The sequence below is a fragment of the Amphibalanus amphitrite genome, unplaced genomic scaffold (assembly GCF_019059575.1).
Source record: "Amphibalanus amphitrite isolate SeventyFive unplaced genomic scaffold, NRLGWU_Aamphi_draft 000686F_arrow, whole genome shotgun sequence".
NCBI classification, from domain to species: domain Eukaryota; kingdom Metazoa; phylum Arthropoda; class Thecostraca; order Balanomorpha; family Balanidae; genus Amphibalanus; species Amphibalanus amphitrite.
In genome coordinates, this window is record NW_024882180.1 from 243,378 (window position 1) to 258,092 (window position 14,715).

Genomic DNA, 14,715 nt, shown 5'->3' on the forward strand with positions numbered 1-14,715 from the left:
ACCTACTCTGAAAATCTCATATTCCTGACCCAAATGACCTTTGACCTGTGACCTATTTCTTGAGGCCATGTTTGGCCGGAATCGCGATTCGGCGTATGTCGGCTCGCATTATGTCCTGATGTCCTGATCAGTGATGCCCTCCGTTCCGTTGCAGTTGCTCTGATCAGTGATCACTGATGCCCTCCGTTCTGTTGCGGGTGCTCTGATCACTGATCACTGATCAGTGACGCTCTCTCACTCAGCACTTACCACGTGACATGATACGTAGCTACCGCTCCGTTTCGGTGGCCGGCCATGAGGTCGGTGGCATCCTTTTATCATTTTTTTTTGCGTCCCGTTCCGTTCCGATACGGATGCCCTGGTTAGTTGCACACTTTTTATTGCGATGTTGCGCATTATGCTGCGCAGTGCACATCGTTCCGTTTGGGGTGCCCTAATCAGTGACCCTTTTTCTAGTCTCATGTAGTGCACCGTTCCTTTCGAAGAGTTGCGCTGACACCGTTTCCATTTTCACTATGCGTAATGAGTACCGACTATCGCTGGCCGTTCCGGCGTTCGGGCCGGGAGATTTCCGGCGTATGTCATGCTGCATAGTGCGACTGCAATTGCATACTCAATACTGCGTCCCGTTCCGTGTGCTCAGAGCGAAGGCACCATTTCCAGTATTATCCAGCCATTGTCATATCTGTTGAAAATGGAAAGCTCAAAGCTATATTTGTACACTGTACGAATGTTACCAGGTCAGATGCGAACGAAAACTACGTACTTATATTGCCGCATATTATCTCAAATATACAGTAATCTTGGAAGCAGTGCTGCCATATTGTAGGCGCAAAACGTCCCAGAGGCCAGAACACATGAGTTATACGGTTTCTGGTTTCATAGCGATCAGTTACGTCAACAAACTGCCCATCAGGGTATCATGATTACCTAAGATTTTATGTCTGACAGTGTCACAGTGATGACCACGCCTCACGCATTACACAGTCTGAGTCAACTGCACTAAATCAATAATACAGGACGACCGAATGATACCCTTTGCAACGGCAACGACAGGTTCCTTGCCACTTCCTTTGCTTAAAAATGAAAGAAAACTTATCCACATGGCAAATTACACTACACCAGACCAGATACCTTGACCAGTGACTAGAACCAAAGCCTGCATATAGGGAGAGCTCCCTCCCCCGCCCCTCCCCCACCCTCCTTAAAGGGACCCTCCCACCTTCAAAAAAGTTAATGAATTGGCATGAAAGTGATGCCGCTCGGTTCAGAAAGAGCAAAAACGAATATCTACCAAATTTCATCGAAAAATATTCACCGGTTTTCAAGATATTAGACTTTTACTTTTGTTTACTTTTTGGGATCTCCGCTGTTCCTAGCGACTTTATTTGAAAGTGCGGCATTTGTTGCGCGCAAAGCAGCATATACCACCGCGTGCTACAAAACGTTTTAGTCAAACATTTAAGGGACGTTCGAAAGCCTGATGACGTCATCAGATTCCCGTAATGGTTAAGAGATAGGGACCACGCTGGTCCCACCCTGCAAGTAAAGGGAAGAAATTTCTTGAACACCATAAAGCTGCGGGGGTTGCGACCAGGATAAATGGTGGTTTCTGAGCCTGGCCGCAAACTTGGCTATCTCAACTCAAAACTTATGTTAAGGTGGGAGGGTCCCTTTAAGATATGATAACAGATTTCAACAGAATCATTGCATCTTCTGCTTCTTAAAGACCTAGTTCGCTCGCATGATGGCGACTGGCGTCGCGAGGATGGAGGTCCGCGGATGATCTTTAGGAGAAATATACAGGCAGAAGGACCGTCCTGGATCCGTGCCAGTAAGCATGAGTAGGAACTTAGCAGATGCTGACGGTAATATCTGCTGTCTGCATCTGAAACGGAAAGGAAGGCATTGATTTAAGGCTAGGAGAAGGATGGCCACTGGACTGTCATTCAATTGTGACAATGCATTTTGACTTGTGAGGAAAATGAAATCTCACTGGTTGAAGTAGGTATTCATTCTTTGCTGTATAAGAGACAAGGGTGATTCTTAAATTCATTAGTCTCAATCAAACACAAATGTTGGGATAAAATGGGACGGATTTAGAAACACTTGGCGATCAGATGTTAAAGTTATAATTCTGCCGTAGATCATCCTTACCTATTTGCATCGTCTTTTTCGGTTAGTTTTGGTGGTCAGGAATGGTATGTTCTTTTATTATCAGCCAGCGTAGCGTTACGCCTTTATTGCGAAAGTGATATAGGTTTTCACTTGTTTTTTTCTCATCCTAGATTTTTTGGTCATCATCGTCACACCCAACCAAAATCCAATTTTAGAACACTGGAACCGGGTGTCGTGCACAAGTCAGCTGGAGGTATCCCCTCGAATTTTCGCACGTGCAAGGCCCACCCTCTCGCTCGCTCCGTTAGTCGCCCCAAAAGGCGTTATACTGGTTACGGAGCGAGCGAAGCGAGCGGAGTCTTTCCTTAGATTAACGGAAATTTCTGAGTATGAGCGGCCGGCCGGCCGGCCGTGGTCACGATTTTGAGACGCTTGTATCTCAGCAACCACTTGACCGATTTACACGCGGTAATTTTTGTAGGGTAGCTTCATTCCTTCTACCAAGTATTGTACTATTCCCGATGCATGTGGGTGACCCCTTATGCACGTGCCACGTGCAAAACGAAGAGGTGTCACTTTTGTAATTGTTGCAATATCTCGGTAACTACTTGGCCGATTGCGCTGAAAGTTGGCATGTAGGTAGGCACCCACTAGGCAATGCATATCCATGTGCCAGAGTTGGGGTGCTGCTGCACGTGCGCACGTGCAGGGGTCGATTCCAGATCTCGAGAACGGCGCGACCGATTGCGCTCAAATTTGGTACACAGTTAGGGACCGGTTAGTAGGGTGCCGTGCACAAGTCAGTTGGGACCCATTTTGCACGTGCGCACGTGCAGGGTGCCGCTTCCAGATCTCGAGAACGGCTGGGCCAATTGTGCCCAAATTTGGCACGTCGCTAGAGACCGGTTAGTAGGGTGCCGTGCACAAGTCAGTTGGAGGTACCCCCTCGCAATTTCGCACGTGCAAGGCCCACCCTCTCGCTCGCTCCGTTAGTTGCCCCAAAAGGCGTTATACTGGTGGTAAAATTGACGGGTCATTCTTTGTTCTGTGTGTGAGTTTAGAGACGGAACCTTGCTCATTGTGAGTAGCCATGTGAAAATTCACGTGTGAAATATGTGATCCACCAGCTCCGCCGCCGTTAGTTTGCGCTCCGTCCAACAGGTGTCAGCACTGACAAGTTGCCCTTTTCTGTCAACAGATGGCGTCCGGCCAGGCGCAGGACGCGGCAGAGAGCCAGCCGCTGCTGGGCGCCGCAATCACCAGCGACATGGACCTGACGGACATGTCCTTCAACGACTTCTTCAGCTTCACAGACGATGTAAGTACGCGGCCGTCCTCCGTGTGTTGGTGCTCAGCCGGCCAAAATAACCATCGAAGACTTTCCACTTGTACTGAACTTTCCACTGTGTTTAATGCGAGACACATTTATTAGATCGTATTCCATTGTGCGGATGCAGGACAGTGTGCCAGGTCTAACTAATAGCGCAGTTCCCTTGCAGCCCCCCCTGCAAACGATACCAGCAATCAGCCGGCAGCGTCGGCTATCTGCAATGTTACGTCACAGCCATAATGGCGTGATATCTGGGCGTTCCCGGGACTGTTTGCATAGATACTATCTCAGCGGCACCGTGCCATGGCTCTGATGGGCCACCAGTTTAACCTAGTGCCCCCTAGCTCACCGCTGACCCGTCCGCTCCCCGCGGTCGTTGAGGGCTAACCCTGTACTCCCCATAGGTGGGCGAGACCCTGGACCGCGAGATGCACCACTCTCTGTTCGGAGACAGCGGCCTGGGCATGGACCTGGGCTCGCTGATGACGGGTCCGCCGGCGGACGACCCGCTGCTACCCGACATTGCCGCCCAGCTGTTTGACGAGGTGGCCTCCGCCACCACCGCCCCCGCCCAGACTCCGGCGCCGCCGCCGTCGCCGATGCCGGAAGGCGGTGAGTGGGTTTTCTGTGGTGGAATGGGAAAGAATAGGTGGATAGATGGATAGAGATAGATGGGTGTTTGTTTTTTGTTTGTGTTTGTCTGTGTTTGTGTGGGCTGGCAATGGCTCGAGTACTGGAGTCACGTGGCGGAGATGCAGCAAACTGTGCCTCGGACTTGTGACATTGTTTCTACTTTCTACTTACTTTCTACTTAGTTGCAGCTCATAGTTTCTTTTTGTTATCTCAGCGTTCACTGGGTAAATATTGAATATGTCTTTCCTTTCGACTGATATAAATATCTTCAGCGCTTATTAACATTTTGCACCATTTCAATTTCATCTTTCTTTTCCATCCTAGCACCATTCTAACATTTTAACATCTCTAATATCATTCTCTCAAACTTCGACTGACACGGGCACTAATCAACTTATCGGCCGCAGGTTTTCTGGGGTCGTGGACACGCATGCCTCTTATTTCTTATGTTTCGTCGAAGAGGATTGTCTGTCGCGGAGTCTCAACGTTTAGGGATGCCAACTGTCCGCCGGATTATGTTATCTTTACTTCTTGGAGGTATGCCACCTTACAAGTCACTCGTCACACAGTTTCTGCATCTCTGTCGGTTAGAATAGCTCCAGCGTTTGTCTGAGGTTGCCCAGTCCCGTTATACATAGACACACAGACTGTGATTGTAGAGACTTTGGTCCGAGACTAGACTAGACTAATCCCGCCTGAGACATGTGTGCGTGGGTGCGTGCGTGCGTGTACCCTTCCCCGTCCCCGTCTGTCCGCTGTGCTTGCTCGGTGGCCTGGAGTGGAGAACGCGCCCGCTCGATAGCTGACTAACCCCGCTCGTCGGCGCGCGGCTCGCGCTGCCTGTGTGTCGTTACAGGCATCACTGCTCAGTCGCGTGAGGACCTGTTGGCGTTTTTTGAAGAGCAGCTGGAGCCAGCTGGTGAGAGTCACAGCTGCCCGGTCAGCCCTGCTCCGGTGGTGGTGAAACAGGAGCCGCAGCTGCCGCCGCCGCCCCCGCCTCCGCCACGGACCATGCAGACGGTGCGCGCTGGCCAGTCGCTGCTGAAGCCGAGTGTGACGGCGGGGCTGCGGCTGAAGGCTCAGGAGGGCCGCCGCGTGCTGGCGTCGGCTCCCGTCAGCCGCCGCGTCACGCCGTCCGGCTCCCGGCCGGCCACTCCGTCTGCGGCCGCTGAGGCTCCACAGGCCGCCGGACGCGACGGAGGATCACTGCGAGCCCTGATCGTGTCACTGAAGAAACGTGCCACGGAGGAGACGGACCCGAAACTGAAACGACTGCTGCTGAATGAGGCCCGCCAGGCCCGCAGCCGGCTGAAGACCACTGCCCGACGTGCCAAGAAAATCAGCGAACAGTACACTGGGGGACCGACGCCAACCGCTACACCGCCGCCGGCGACGGCTGCTTCACCGTCAGCCGAGCCGCCTCCACCGCCGCCCCCGCCTCCGCTGGGTTCCGAGGAAGCCCCGCAGACTCCAGAACTCCCCGCAACGGCGTCGGCCTCCACCGACTGTGGCTCGTCATCAATCAGTGTGGGCAGCGCCGGAAGCACCTGCAGCGAGACTGAGAGCATCGGCTCCACGGAGGCAGTGTCGCAGCTACGCAGTAAGTACGGGGACTCCGGCCTTCGAGGGTGCCTCCGCCGCCGCCGCGCCGTCCCTTCACCGCTCACGGGGCGCCCGTTCTGTTTCAGCGCAATGCGAGCTGCTGGTCAAACACGTGCGTCGCACGTCGCAGTCGGGCGCCGGCGACGGCCCGCTGCCGCCCATTCAGGAGGTGCGTGAGACGGACAGGATAGGTAGAGCTCAGACCCCTGGGGAAGGGAAGCAGACGGGAATGGGGAATATTTTGTTGTTGTTGTTGCTGTTGCTACTGGAGAATGTGGTGGTGACTGGATTTCGAGGCTGAAAAAGTTGTGGGCTAGAGATGAGTGGAACCAATTAAGGCTGGCTTTGTTACAGTTAGTATCTGTTTTTTGTCAAGTTAGAAAGGGAACTTTGCAAAATATGTTGACATCCGCTGTGTGTGCTCGTCCCCTGTTGAAGAGTTATGCTGATCGAGGCCGTTTTTCAGACGTCGGCTGACTCGTCGGATCGCTCGGTGACTTCGGAACCTCCGTCTCAGGTAAGTCAGCTCATCACTCGTGTTGGGTTCCGTGTTGGTATGAGTTTTCAGCGGTTGATAAGTTTTTAGGAATTCATCTTTGATAGTTTTGAGTTATGAATACAATTATAATGGACATGGAAGGACGAAGTGTATGCGCAAATTACGTTTTTTTCGTTTTGCCTTCATATTTTGTGTCAATTGTTCACCTGTGTAGGTACAATTCTCAAAACAACCAGCACTAACCCGCCACTTCTTCTGCTTGCAGACGAGCTCCCCGTTGCGTCAGGCGCTGTGGGACCACAGCTACTGCTCGCGGGGCAGCTCAGGCGCCTCCTCCCCTGTACCGGGCGGTGAGGGCGACACGCTGCGCAAGGTTCCCGACTACCTGGACCGGCCGGTGGCTCCGCGCTCACCGCTCCTCGAGAAGGTGCCGCCGTACGTGCGTGGCGTGCCGTCTGGCGATGGAAAACAGCCCTCTAGGAAGAAACTGAGCCTGACCGAGTACCGTCAGCGCAGGAGCGCCCTGAGCAGCCGGTGCGCCTCTCCGGCCGCCCGGTCCCCGCCGCAGGCGGCGGTCGTCCCTGCGGTGGAGGTGCCCGTGTCAACTCCAATGTCAACTCCAACTCCAGTGCCGAAACCGGTGCCGGCCCCTGTAGTGGCTCCCGTACCGGTGCCCGCGTCTATGCCAATGTTGACGTTTGAGCCGGTTCCGACGCCTGTCCCCGCGCCTGTCCCGGCCCCTGTACCAGCACCAGTGTCCACCCCAGTGCGGGCCCCACTGCCAGTGCCACCACCAGCCCGTCCCGTCAAGCAAGAGACAATCGAACGCCGTCCACCTCCACCTAGCGAGCTGCCAACGCGGCCACCGCCGCCACCACCTACACTGCCCCCTCCGCCGCCGGCTGTGGTACCTCCGCCGCCGCCGGCTGCCGTACCTCCGCCGCCGCCGGCTACCGCTCCTCCCCCGCCGCCCCCGCCGCCTCCTCCACAGCACGAGGTGGCGAGAACACGCCACAGCAGTCCGCCGCGAGGCTACCGCCTGGATACCCCGGCCGAGTCGCCGCGACGCAGCAGAGATAGGGACAGGTGGGTGTCTGCCGGGGAGGAGAGGACGACTGCGGGGTGGGGACAATCTGTGATCCGGCAGCGACTGCGCGAATTTGTGCTCCTTGTGTACATGAGCTATGTAGATAACTACTGAGGCATTCCCAGCGGTATAACTCGATAAATGTAAAGTTTCAGTGATCTTCGTATTATTTTTAGTTGTGTATGATGACACAAATGTGCGGTAAGGGATAGGGTCGTGTATGCTGTTGAGTTCCAAGCCTTGACGTGTATTGCTCTTCAATTAGGAAGTCTTCAGAATCTCGCCCTTACAACATTGAGCTGTGCAGCTGGCTCTCCGTACCCTTTTTCCCCTGCAGGACGATTCGCTATTCCTTCAAACCACGACTGACGTCTCTTCCGACCGCACCCACAGGTCGAGTTCGCGGCGGCGGCACACGAGCGGCTCGGACCGCAGCGTCGCCTCGTCGACCTCGTCCGACTCGTCGAGCTCTGCCAGCAGCAGCCGCAGCAGCTCCGAGAGCCGGTGTCGCAGTCCCGACGACCCGCTGCGCTACAACCCGGCTGACTTCGAGCCCAGGTACGGCGGTGACGGGAGCAGAGAAATGGCGGAGATAGCTAGGAGTGGCTATAGGATGTTTGGTTGTGTTCGGAAGGTAGCGAAGGAGGATGGTTTATTAAAAGACTACAGTCAAATGTGAAGTGCGTGGAGCAATGTATGTTTGATATAGGCCTTAGAGCACCATCCTAGTCAACCCAGTTTTGTGTATTTTGCTGTTACATGACGAGTGATTAAGCTGTTGCCTGTTTGAGAGATGATCGTGGCTGACTTGGGGCCCGTAAGATTTGTTTATGTCCCTCTTACATATCCCGTCGGCTCCATTCGTCTGTCACGTTTGTACCGTGGTGTTCACTCCGTCTGACTCACTGTTCTCCCTTGCAGGCCGGAGCGGCGGCGTCGTCCGTCAACACGCAGTCGCAGCCGCTCGCCGCTGCGCCGCTCGCAGAGCCGGTCACGCGGCTGGCGGCCGGAGAGCGGCGGCGGCGACTGGCGCTCCCAGCGGCGCTACGAGCGGGAACAGCGCGAGCGCGAGCGGCGCCGGAGGGAAGAGGAGCGCCGGGAGGAGCGGCGCAGACAGGAGGAGATCGCCAACCAGCAGGACGCCATCGGCCGACGGGTGGTCTACATCAACGGCCTGTCGCCCGGTGTGACGAGAGAGGAGCTGCGCAGGATGTTTGGCGGCTACGGCCCCATCACCAAGATCAGAATCAAGGAGCGCGATCCGGCTACGGATCTGTACCGTGAGCAGCGCGACGGCTGTTATGCGTTTGTCTCGTACGAGACGCACAAGGCGGCGGTGACGGCGCAGGCGCAGGGCAGCCAGCGCTACCCCCATCTGGAGGTGAAGTTCGGAGGGCGCCGAGAGTTCTGTCTGGACCAGTACGCCGACCAAGGTCAGTCATGGTAGCGCCCGCGGCGGCCAGGGATGGGCGTCCGGCAGTGTTGGCTCGTGATGAGAGCTATCAGTTTTCAGAATTCAGTTCGTTGACAGTTTACCTCCAGCCTTTAAATGGTGGCCTAGACAGAAGTTCTCTGTTTTATTTTAAATGCAGAGTGATTCACTAAGTTTATTGGACGTGCTTCCGATCATTGCTTCTCTTAGTTTCTGCAGGTGGCGGTACTCTTCGTTTTTCTTTTATTTTTTGTTTTGGCGTCCCCGAATGCGCTCATCGGCTCTGGACATCGGCACCTAACCTGACGCTGACTTTCCCACAGACGCCGACCTGAACAACCCCGCCTACTACGGCATCAAGGGTGGCGGCGGCTCGCAGCGCGGCGGCGGTCTCGACTTCGACACCCTCCTGCGCATGGAGATGCAACGGGTCAAGAAGACGGCGCAGTCGGGCAAGATGGCCTGACAGCCAGCGTTCAGTGTTAGCTAGCTCAGTGTGTAGTGCCATGTGTGTGAGGGACTGAGAGACTGCGGGAGACGGGACAGACTGCAGGGACGTCCTCTCTGTGATAGCACGGTGCCGCGCGCCGTCGGTCGGCCGGAGCGTGCGCGCGCGCGGCCGCATTTTGTACTGTATTTGTGGGCGCGGGTTGAGACAGCAGCGTTAGATGGAGCGGTGGTGTGCTGTGTGTGGGAGAGGGTTGTTGGGCGCGGCGGCGCGGGGGCGGCTCGTCCCACCCCCGGCCACCCGCCAGTGTGTGTCTGTTTGAGGGTAGCGAGCTCAGGGCATCTCCATTGTCTGCGTCGGCGGGCGGCCTCGGCTGTCGCCCGCCGACCTCGGTCGGTCGGTACTCCAGCGGACCTGTGACACGAGACAGGGCGGCAATACACGACTGGGACTGGCGCCCGTCTCTGACACTGCAGACCGAGGGGAGATGTCCGGTGGGGGACCGGGCAGCGAATGACTCATGCAGGGGCGATTTGTGACACAATGGGCGCGATAGTTTGACGGATGTGCTGAAGCGCCGGAGATGGGGTAAAGCGGGAGGACATCGGCTCGAGCGAGATACTCGATGAATAGCATTGCAGGGCGTCCAGAGGACCAGCAAAAGGAGTAAAAATAGTGACAGCTTTGAAAACGGAACGAGATCTAACAGACAAGCTTTTGTAATGCCTAGAGGTCGATGTTCTACAGCAACTGAGATGACCCTCGGTCACTTCACGAACAAGCGACGTTCCGGCTGTTGCCCCGAGAAAGTAATATGCGATGCAGGTTGACCCACACGTCAAACCATTTCCCAGTCGGTCGGACACCCTAGGGAAGAGAAAAACAGTTGAAGAGAAACGAGCCAAGAAACGGCTGGATGCTTATGCAAGCTTGTAACGAAGAAGTGTGGTGGCTAAGATTATCACGGTATGACGTTTAACTTCATGGTTGAGGTGGGCTACGTGAATGGCCACCACAAAGAGAAGACAAACGAGTCTTCGTAGCCAAGAAAACGAGAAAATGTCCCAAAATTAACGGTACATTTTCTAAAACCCTGCCCCACCAGCACTTTCTCTTTAAACCTGACAACTGACTCATTTCACAAACATTAACTATCACCTCCACAGGAACAACTGTATTATCATCATATGCAGAAGCGGACAGCAGCGCAGGGACAGTGCAGAGAAATCGGCCGTTCGCTCGGCCTCAGTCGCGGCGCAGGGGGAACAACTCCTCGGTGATGCCGTCCTTGGTGATGACCTGGATGGCCACGGCGTCGCCCGTGTAGATGTCGCGCTCGCACGCCGACGTGAACACGTCCTTGATGATGCTGACCGTCTTCTTCACGGTCAGCGGCTCGGGCGTCACGTTCTCCTGGTTCTTGTAGTTGATCTGGTTGTCCAGCAGTGGCTGGATCAGCGCTCCTGGAAGACAGCGGGAGGGTGAAGAGTGAGCCATCCGAATCTCATACTTCGGGTGCAGTGCGAACAGTATAGTATGTAACTAACTAAATGAACAGATGTCACATTATGCAGCATAACGGATGGATTTAATGGAATGCTCAATGATCATAATCAAAAATTATATCCCACCAGCGTACACCAAAGCCCATTAATTGATCCACCTAATCACCGCAAAACCTCCAGCCACCACCGATAGATCAAAGTCGCAATCCACCAAACTGGTGGCCTTTTAACCCCATTACTACTCCAATACTCACCTCCAGACCCTCCGGTATAGCATTTGCCGGGGTCGTGGTGGCCCACCGGGTCATAGTGGTACACAATGCCCTTTCCATTCTCATCCAGGCCGGCCAACACATTGGACACGTAGTACGGGAAGAAGCGCTTGTGGTAGAGCATGGTGGAGAGCAGCTGCGCCACGGCGCCCGTCGACATGGCCTTGTTGTGCTCGTGGCGGTACATCTGCATGCGCGCGCGCAGCACCTTGGTCATGGTTAGCACGTCACACCAGCAGCCGGTGCTGCCCAGGATGGTGCGTTCCGACAGCTGGAACGTCTTCTTCTGGTCGCGCGTGTAGATGCTGTAGCCGGAGCTGAGCCGCGTGTCGGAGGCGACCACCACGAAGTCGTCGCCGGCGATGGCCACCACGGTGCCGCCGTTGTCGGCGTACGGGTAGAAGTAGCGCTGCCGCGGCCCGCCGGCGGCCGTCTCCCGAGCGCCCGGCTGCATCGTCTGTACCGACATCTGGCGGTAGAGAGGGAAAACGTGTAATATCCGGGAGCTGCATCGTCTGTACTGACATCTGGCGGTAGGGAGGGAGAACGTGTAATATCCTGGGGCTGCATCGTCCGTACTGGCATCTGGCGGTAGGGAGGGAAAACGTGTAATATCCTGGGGCTGCATAGTCTGTACCGACATCTGATGGGGTAGAGAAACATTTCAGTTTAGTCTGCCCACACAGTCTGCAGTCTGCACTGACATCTGTAAGTGGGGGAGGGGAAACATATCACATCCTGGCTGCAACATCTAAAGACATATTCTGGAGGTGGGAGAACATTTCATGGCAAAAATATGACAGGAGTGGCAGAATCCATTGACATTCTTCAAGATGGATGAGATAGTAGCCAAGATGTGCAGTCATAGACTTCTCAGAAAGTATAAAACTAAGTGCCTAAAAAAAAACTTAGTTTCTCAAAACACGATATGAGATGGGACTCTGTTTTGTCTGCCGGTGTCAGTCGCGCCTCTCGCCCGCTGAGCAATACAGCACTTATACAACCACCTATATAGAGTAAAGTTCTTATATCAAAATAAAGAAAATAATTGCTTTAAAAGAGTTTGATTATTTTCTGATCATTTTCAGCATAAAAATACATATATCCATCAGGGTTGGCATTTTTGCCGGCAAAAACTAGTTTATGCCATTTGCCGGTTTAAACCGGTTTTAACCGGCAAAAAGTGGCAAAAACTGGCAAAAACTCAGAAATATCACAATGCTATGCCTAGACATGATTTTGAACAGGAAACATTTTAAGGAGAATTCGGTGAAAGCTTTATGCTTTCAAACGGAAGTGACATTGACCACTGAAATGTTTCATACCTAACTCAGAAACATTTTCATGGGCTATCCATAAGGAGCTAGTAAGATGCCTTTTAGGGGTGACAAATGAGCCAGTGCAAGGGTGACTGGGTGAGTCCTGCACAATCAGAAGTGCGAAGAGGTATCTGCCACCGATATGCACATGCACCCTACTTACCGTGGCCGCCTTGTCCCACTCTCCCCTTGCATGGAAATACATTCCGTTGTGGATGTCTACCGACATGCATAGACATTTTAAGCAGGGATAAGTAATGAGGCAACTTCAGAATGTTTAGTGCATCTATATAACTCCCAGAAATGCATTTGTACATTTCAAATCCATTCCTAACTAGAAAAGTTGTAGGTTTGGCCATCTGAGTTTTAGCCAGTTTTTGCCAGTTCTTGCCACCAGGGTTTCTGCCAGCCGGTTTAAACCGGTTAAAACCACTGGCAAAAACCAGTTTTTGCCACCCCCTGCCAACCCTGATATCCATAGCAAAAACAATTCCAGGAAAGTGAACTATTCCCTTTAACTCATCCTAGTTATGAATAGGTATCATCAATCGTCTTTTACTTTCTTTACTTTTTATACTAATAAAAGGCAGGTCCTGTTTATTGCTAAAGGCAAAAATATTATCATTTGTAACATTGACTAGTTGATTCCTATCTCAACCACTGGCAGATGCAGGCTCCAGAAAACAAAAAGGCAGTCTGGTCTACAACATGAAGGCATAGCCAGGCCCATAACCCCGCAGGCCGCACTCTGCACAGACATTGACATACACCACACTAACTTTTTAAAGAACTGTAATCCCCAAACCAAAAACCATTAACTTTTGATGCCTTAGAGCTGCTGTGTATTTAAGTTTATTTTTCCCCAAAAACGTACAATTTTACCTTACCTTACCTTACCTTAGGTGTACACGGAATTTTGAGGCCTATATATATAGGCCTGTTGGACCGGATCTTTACTGTAAGTACTCGCTCTGTAGGTACTGGTTGGTATCAGTTGTCGAAGACGGAGGAAAAGCGGATCGTTTTCCAGTGGATGTCGATTCGGGATTTGAAGGCATTGAGAGAGGGGGCAGAGACGACGTGTAGAGGCAGACTGTTCCAACTGTTCACTGCTCTGACGCTCAGGAAGCTCCGTCTTGCTCTGGAGATGGCATGGGGCTTGTGTAGCTTGAAGGGGTGACCTCTAGTGGTTCTGGTCTCGGCGAGGCGGAGAAGCCCTTCTTGAACCTGCATGGCGCCGTGGAGGATCTGGTATATAACTATCATGTCGCCTCGAAGCCGGCGGTAAGTTAGCGACGGTAGGTCGAGCAGACGAAGTCTCTGAGAATAGGGTTTCAGACGTAACTCAGGTACTATCTTGGTTGCTCTGCGCTGAACCCTTTCCACTAGCCTTTGATCTCCTCTTGAGAAGGGTCCCCAGACACAGTTGCTGAACTCAAGGTGTGGCCGGATCAGAGACCTGAAAAGCACTGGCAGGGACTGTTTGTCGAGGTTTGCGAAAGACTTCTTGATGATACCAAGGATTCTGTTTGCCCTGGCGACAGCTGCTGCCGTCTGCTGGTGGAAGTCTAGCAGGCCATCGACAATGATTCCCAGGTCTCTCTCGCTCTCAGTGGTCTTCAGGGGTCTTCCCAACATCATGTACGTCGTGTTCGGGTTGCCCGGGCCTACGCGAAGGACATGGCATTTGTCAAGATTGAATGGGAGTTGCCACTGGCTCGACCAGTTTCCGAGTTTGTTCAAGTCCTCTTGCAGTGTATCGCTAGCCTGGGAAGAGTATACTGGATGGTACACTTTGCAGTCGTCAGCGAACAACTTGATACTGGAAGAGATGTGGTCTGGTATGTCGTTGATGTAGATAAGAAACAGAAGAGGTCCCAACACAGATCCTTATTTTCGTTCTTATCTCAATCTAGAAGGTGGTAGATAAATTTCATCGATTTCATCTTTCAGGCTCTTGACCAGAACGCCCCTTCCATTGGATCCGGCAGCGATCCTAAGCGATAAGCTACAATTTAATAAACACAGTCCGCCCAACAACAAAATATAATAAAATTCAGTGCTATACATACCATAAGCAATTTTAAACAATCCTCTCAGCAGCCCTACTCTCTCAGACGCCGCAGCAAAACACACAGCAACACAATGCGCTATATTTGTCTCCCCGTTCATATATGTCGCTTAGTGACCCGGCAATTCTAAGCAACGTGTTCAATAATGTCTCCAACGAAAAGTTCACCAATCATGAAGCGCGGGAAGAGGAAAGTTTATTCAAAGGGAATCACAAGCAGTATTTGCTTAACGAAATGAACAAAAATATTTTGGATTGTTCCAGCTGCAATAGCAGGAAAAACAGAACGTTTTAATGAGTCACTGAATCATTTATCTTGATTTTGGTATTTGATTTATTTTACATATCACCTTTTTATTCGATACTTGAGTAGTCAAAAAAAATAATTAAAAAAGCTCA

General features: G+C 52.7%; 2 protein-coding genes across 6 annotated transcripts in view; one reads left to right on the forward strand and one right to left on the reverse strand.

Moving 5' to 3' along the window:
- LOC122364609 (formin-like protein 20) overlaps positions 1-9,605 on the forward strand; it is a 38,862-nt gene extending 29,257 nt beyond the window's left edge. For all 4 annotated transcript variants that reach the window (XM_043335182.1, XM_043335180.1, XM_043335183.1 and 1 more), the window contains exons 3-11: positions 3,317-3,436; positions 3,853-4,060; positions 4,938-5,681; positions 5,770-5,852; positions 6,150-6,200; positions 6,448-7,268; positions 7,663-7,827; positions 8,191-8,702; positions 9,025-9,605. In XM_043335182.1, coding sequence (XP_043191117.1) covers positions 3,317-3,436; positions 3,853-4,060; positions 4,938-5,681; positions 5,770-5,852; positions 6,150-6,200; positions 6,448-7,268; positions 7,663-7,827; positions 8,191-8,702; positions 9,025-9,167 — 2,847 coding nt within the window. In that variant the 3' untranslated portion in view covers positions 9,168-9,605. The remainder of the gene's footprint in view (positions 1-3,316; positions 3,437-3,852; positions 4,061-4,937; positions 5,682-5,769; positions 5,853-6,149; positions 6,201-6,447; positions 7,269-7,662; positions 7,828-8,190; positions 8,703-9,024) is intronic.
- A 696-nt stretch (positions 9,606-10,301) lies between these two features.
- LOC122364610 (proteasome subunit beta type-1-like) lies at positions 10,302-14,513 on the reverse strand. 2 transcript variants are annotated; one of them, XM_043335185.1, is made up of 3 exons: positions 14,318-14,513; positions 10,909-11,395; positions 10,302-10,612 (listed from the first exon to the last, which is right to left on the reverse strand). In XM_043335185.1, the coding sequence occupies exons 1-3, from the start codon at positions 14,318-14,320 to the stop codon at positions 10,395-10,397; spliced, it is 708 nt and encodes a 235-aa protein (XP_043191120.1). In that variant the 5' UTR covers positions 14,321-14,513; the 3' UTR covers positions 10,302-10,394. The 2 variants fall into 2 exon arrangements, with proteins under 2 accessions (XP_043191120.1, XP_043191119.1); XM_043335184.1 differs by having other exon boundaries at positions 14,355-14,389.
- Between the last annotated feature and the right edge of the window lie 202 nt (positions 14,514-14,715).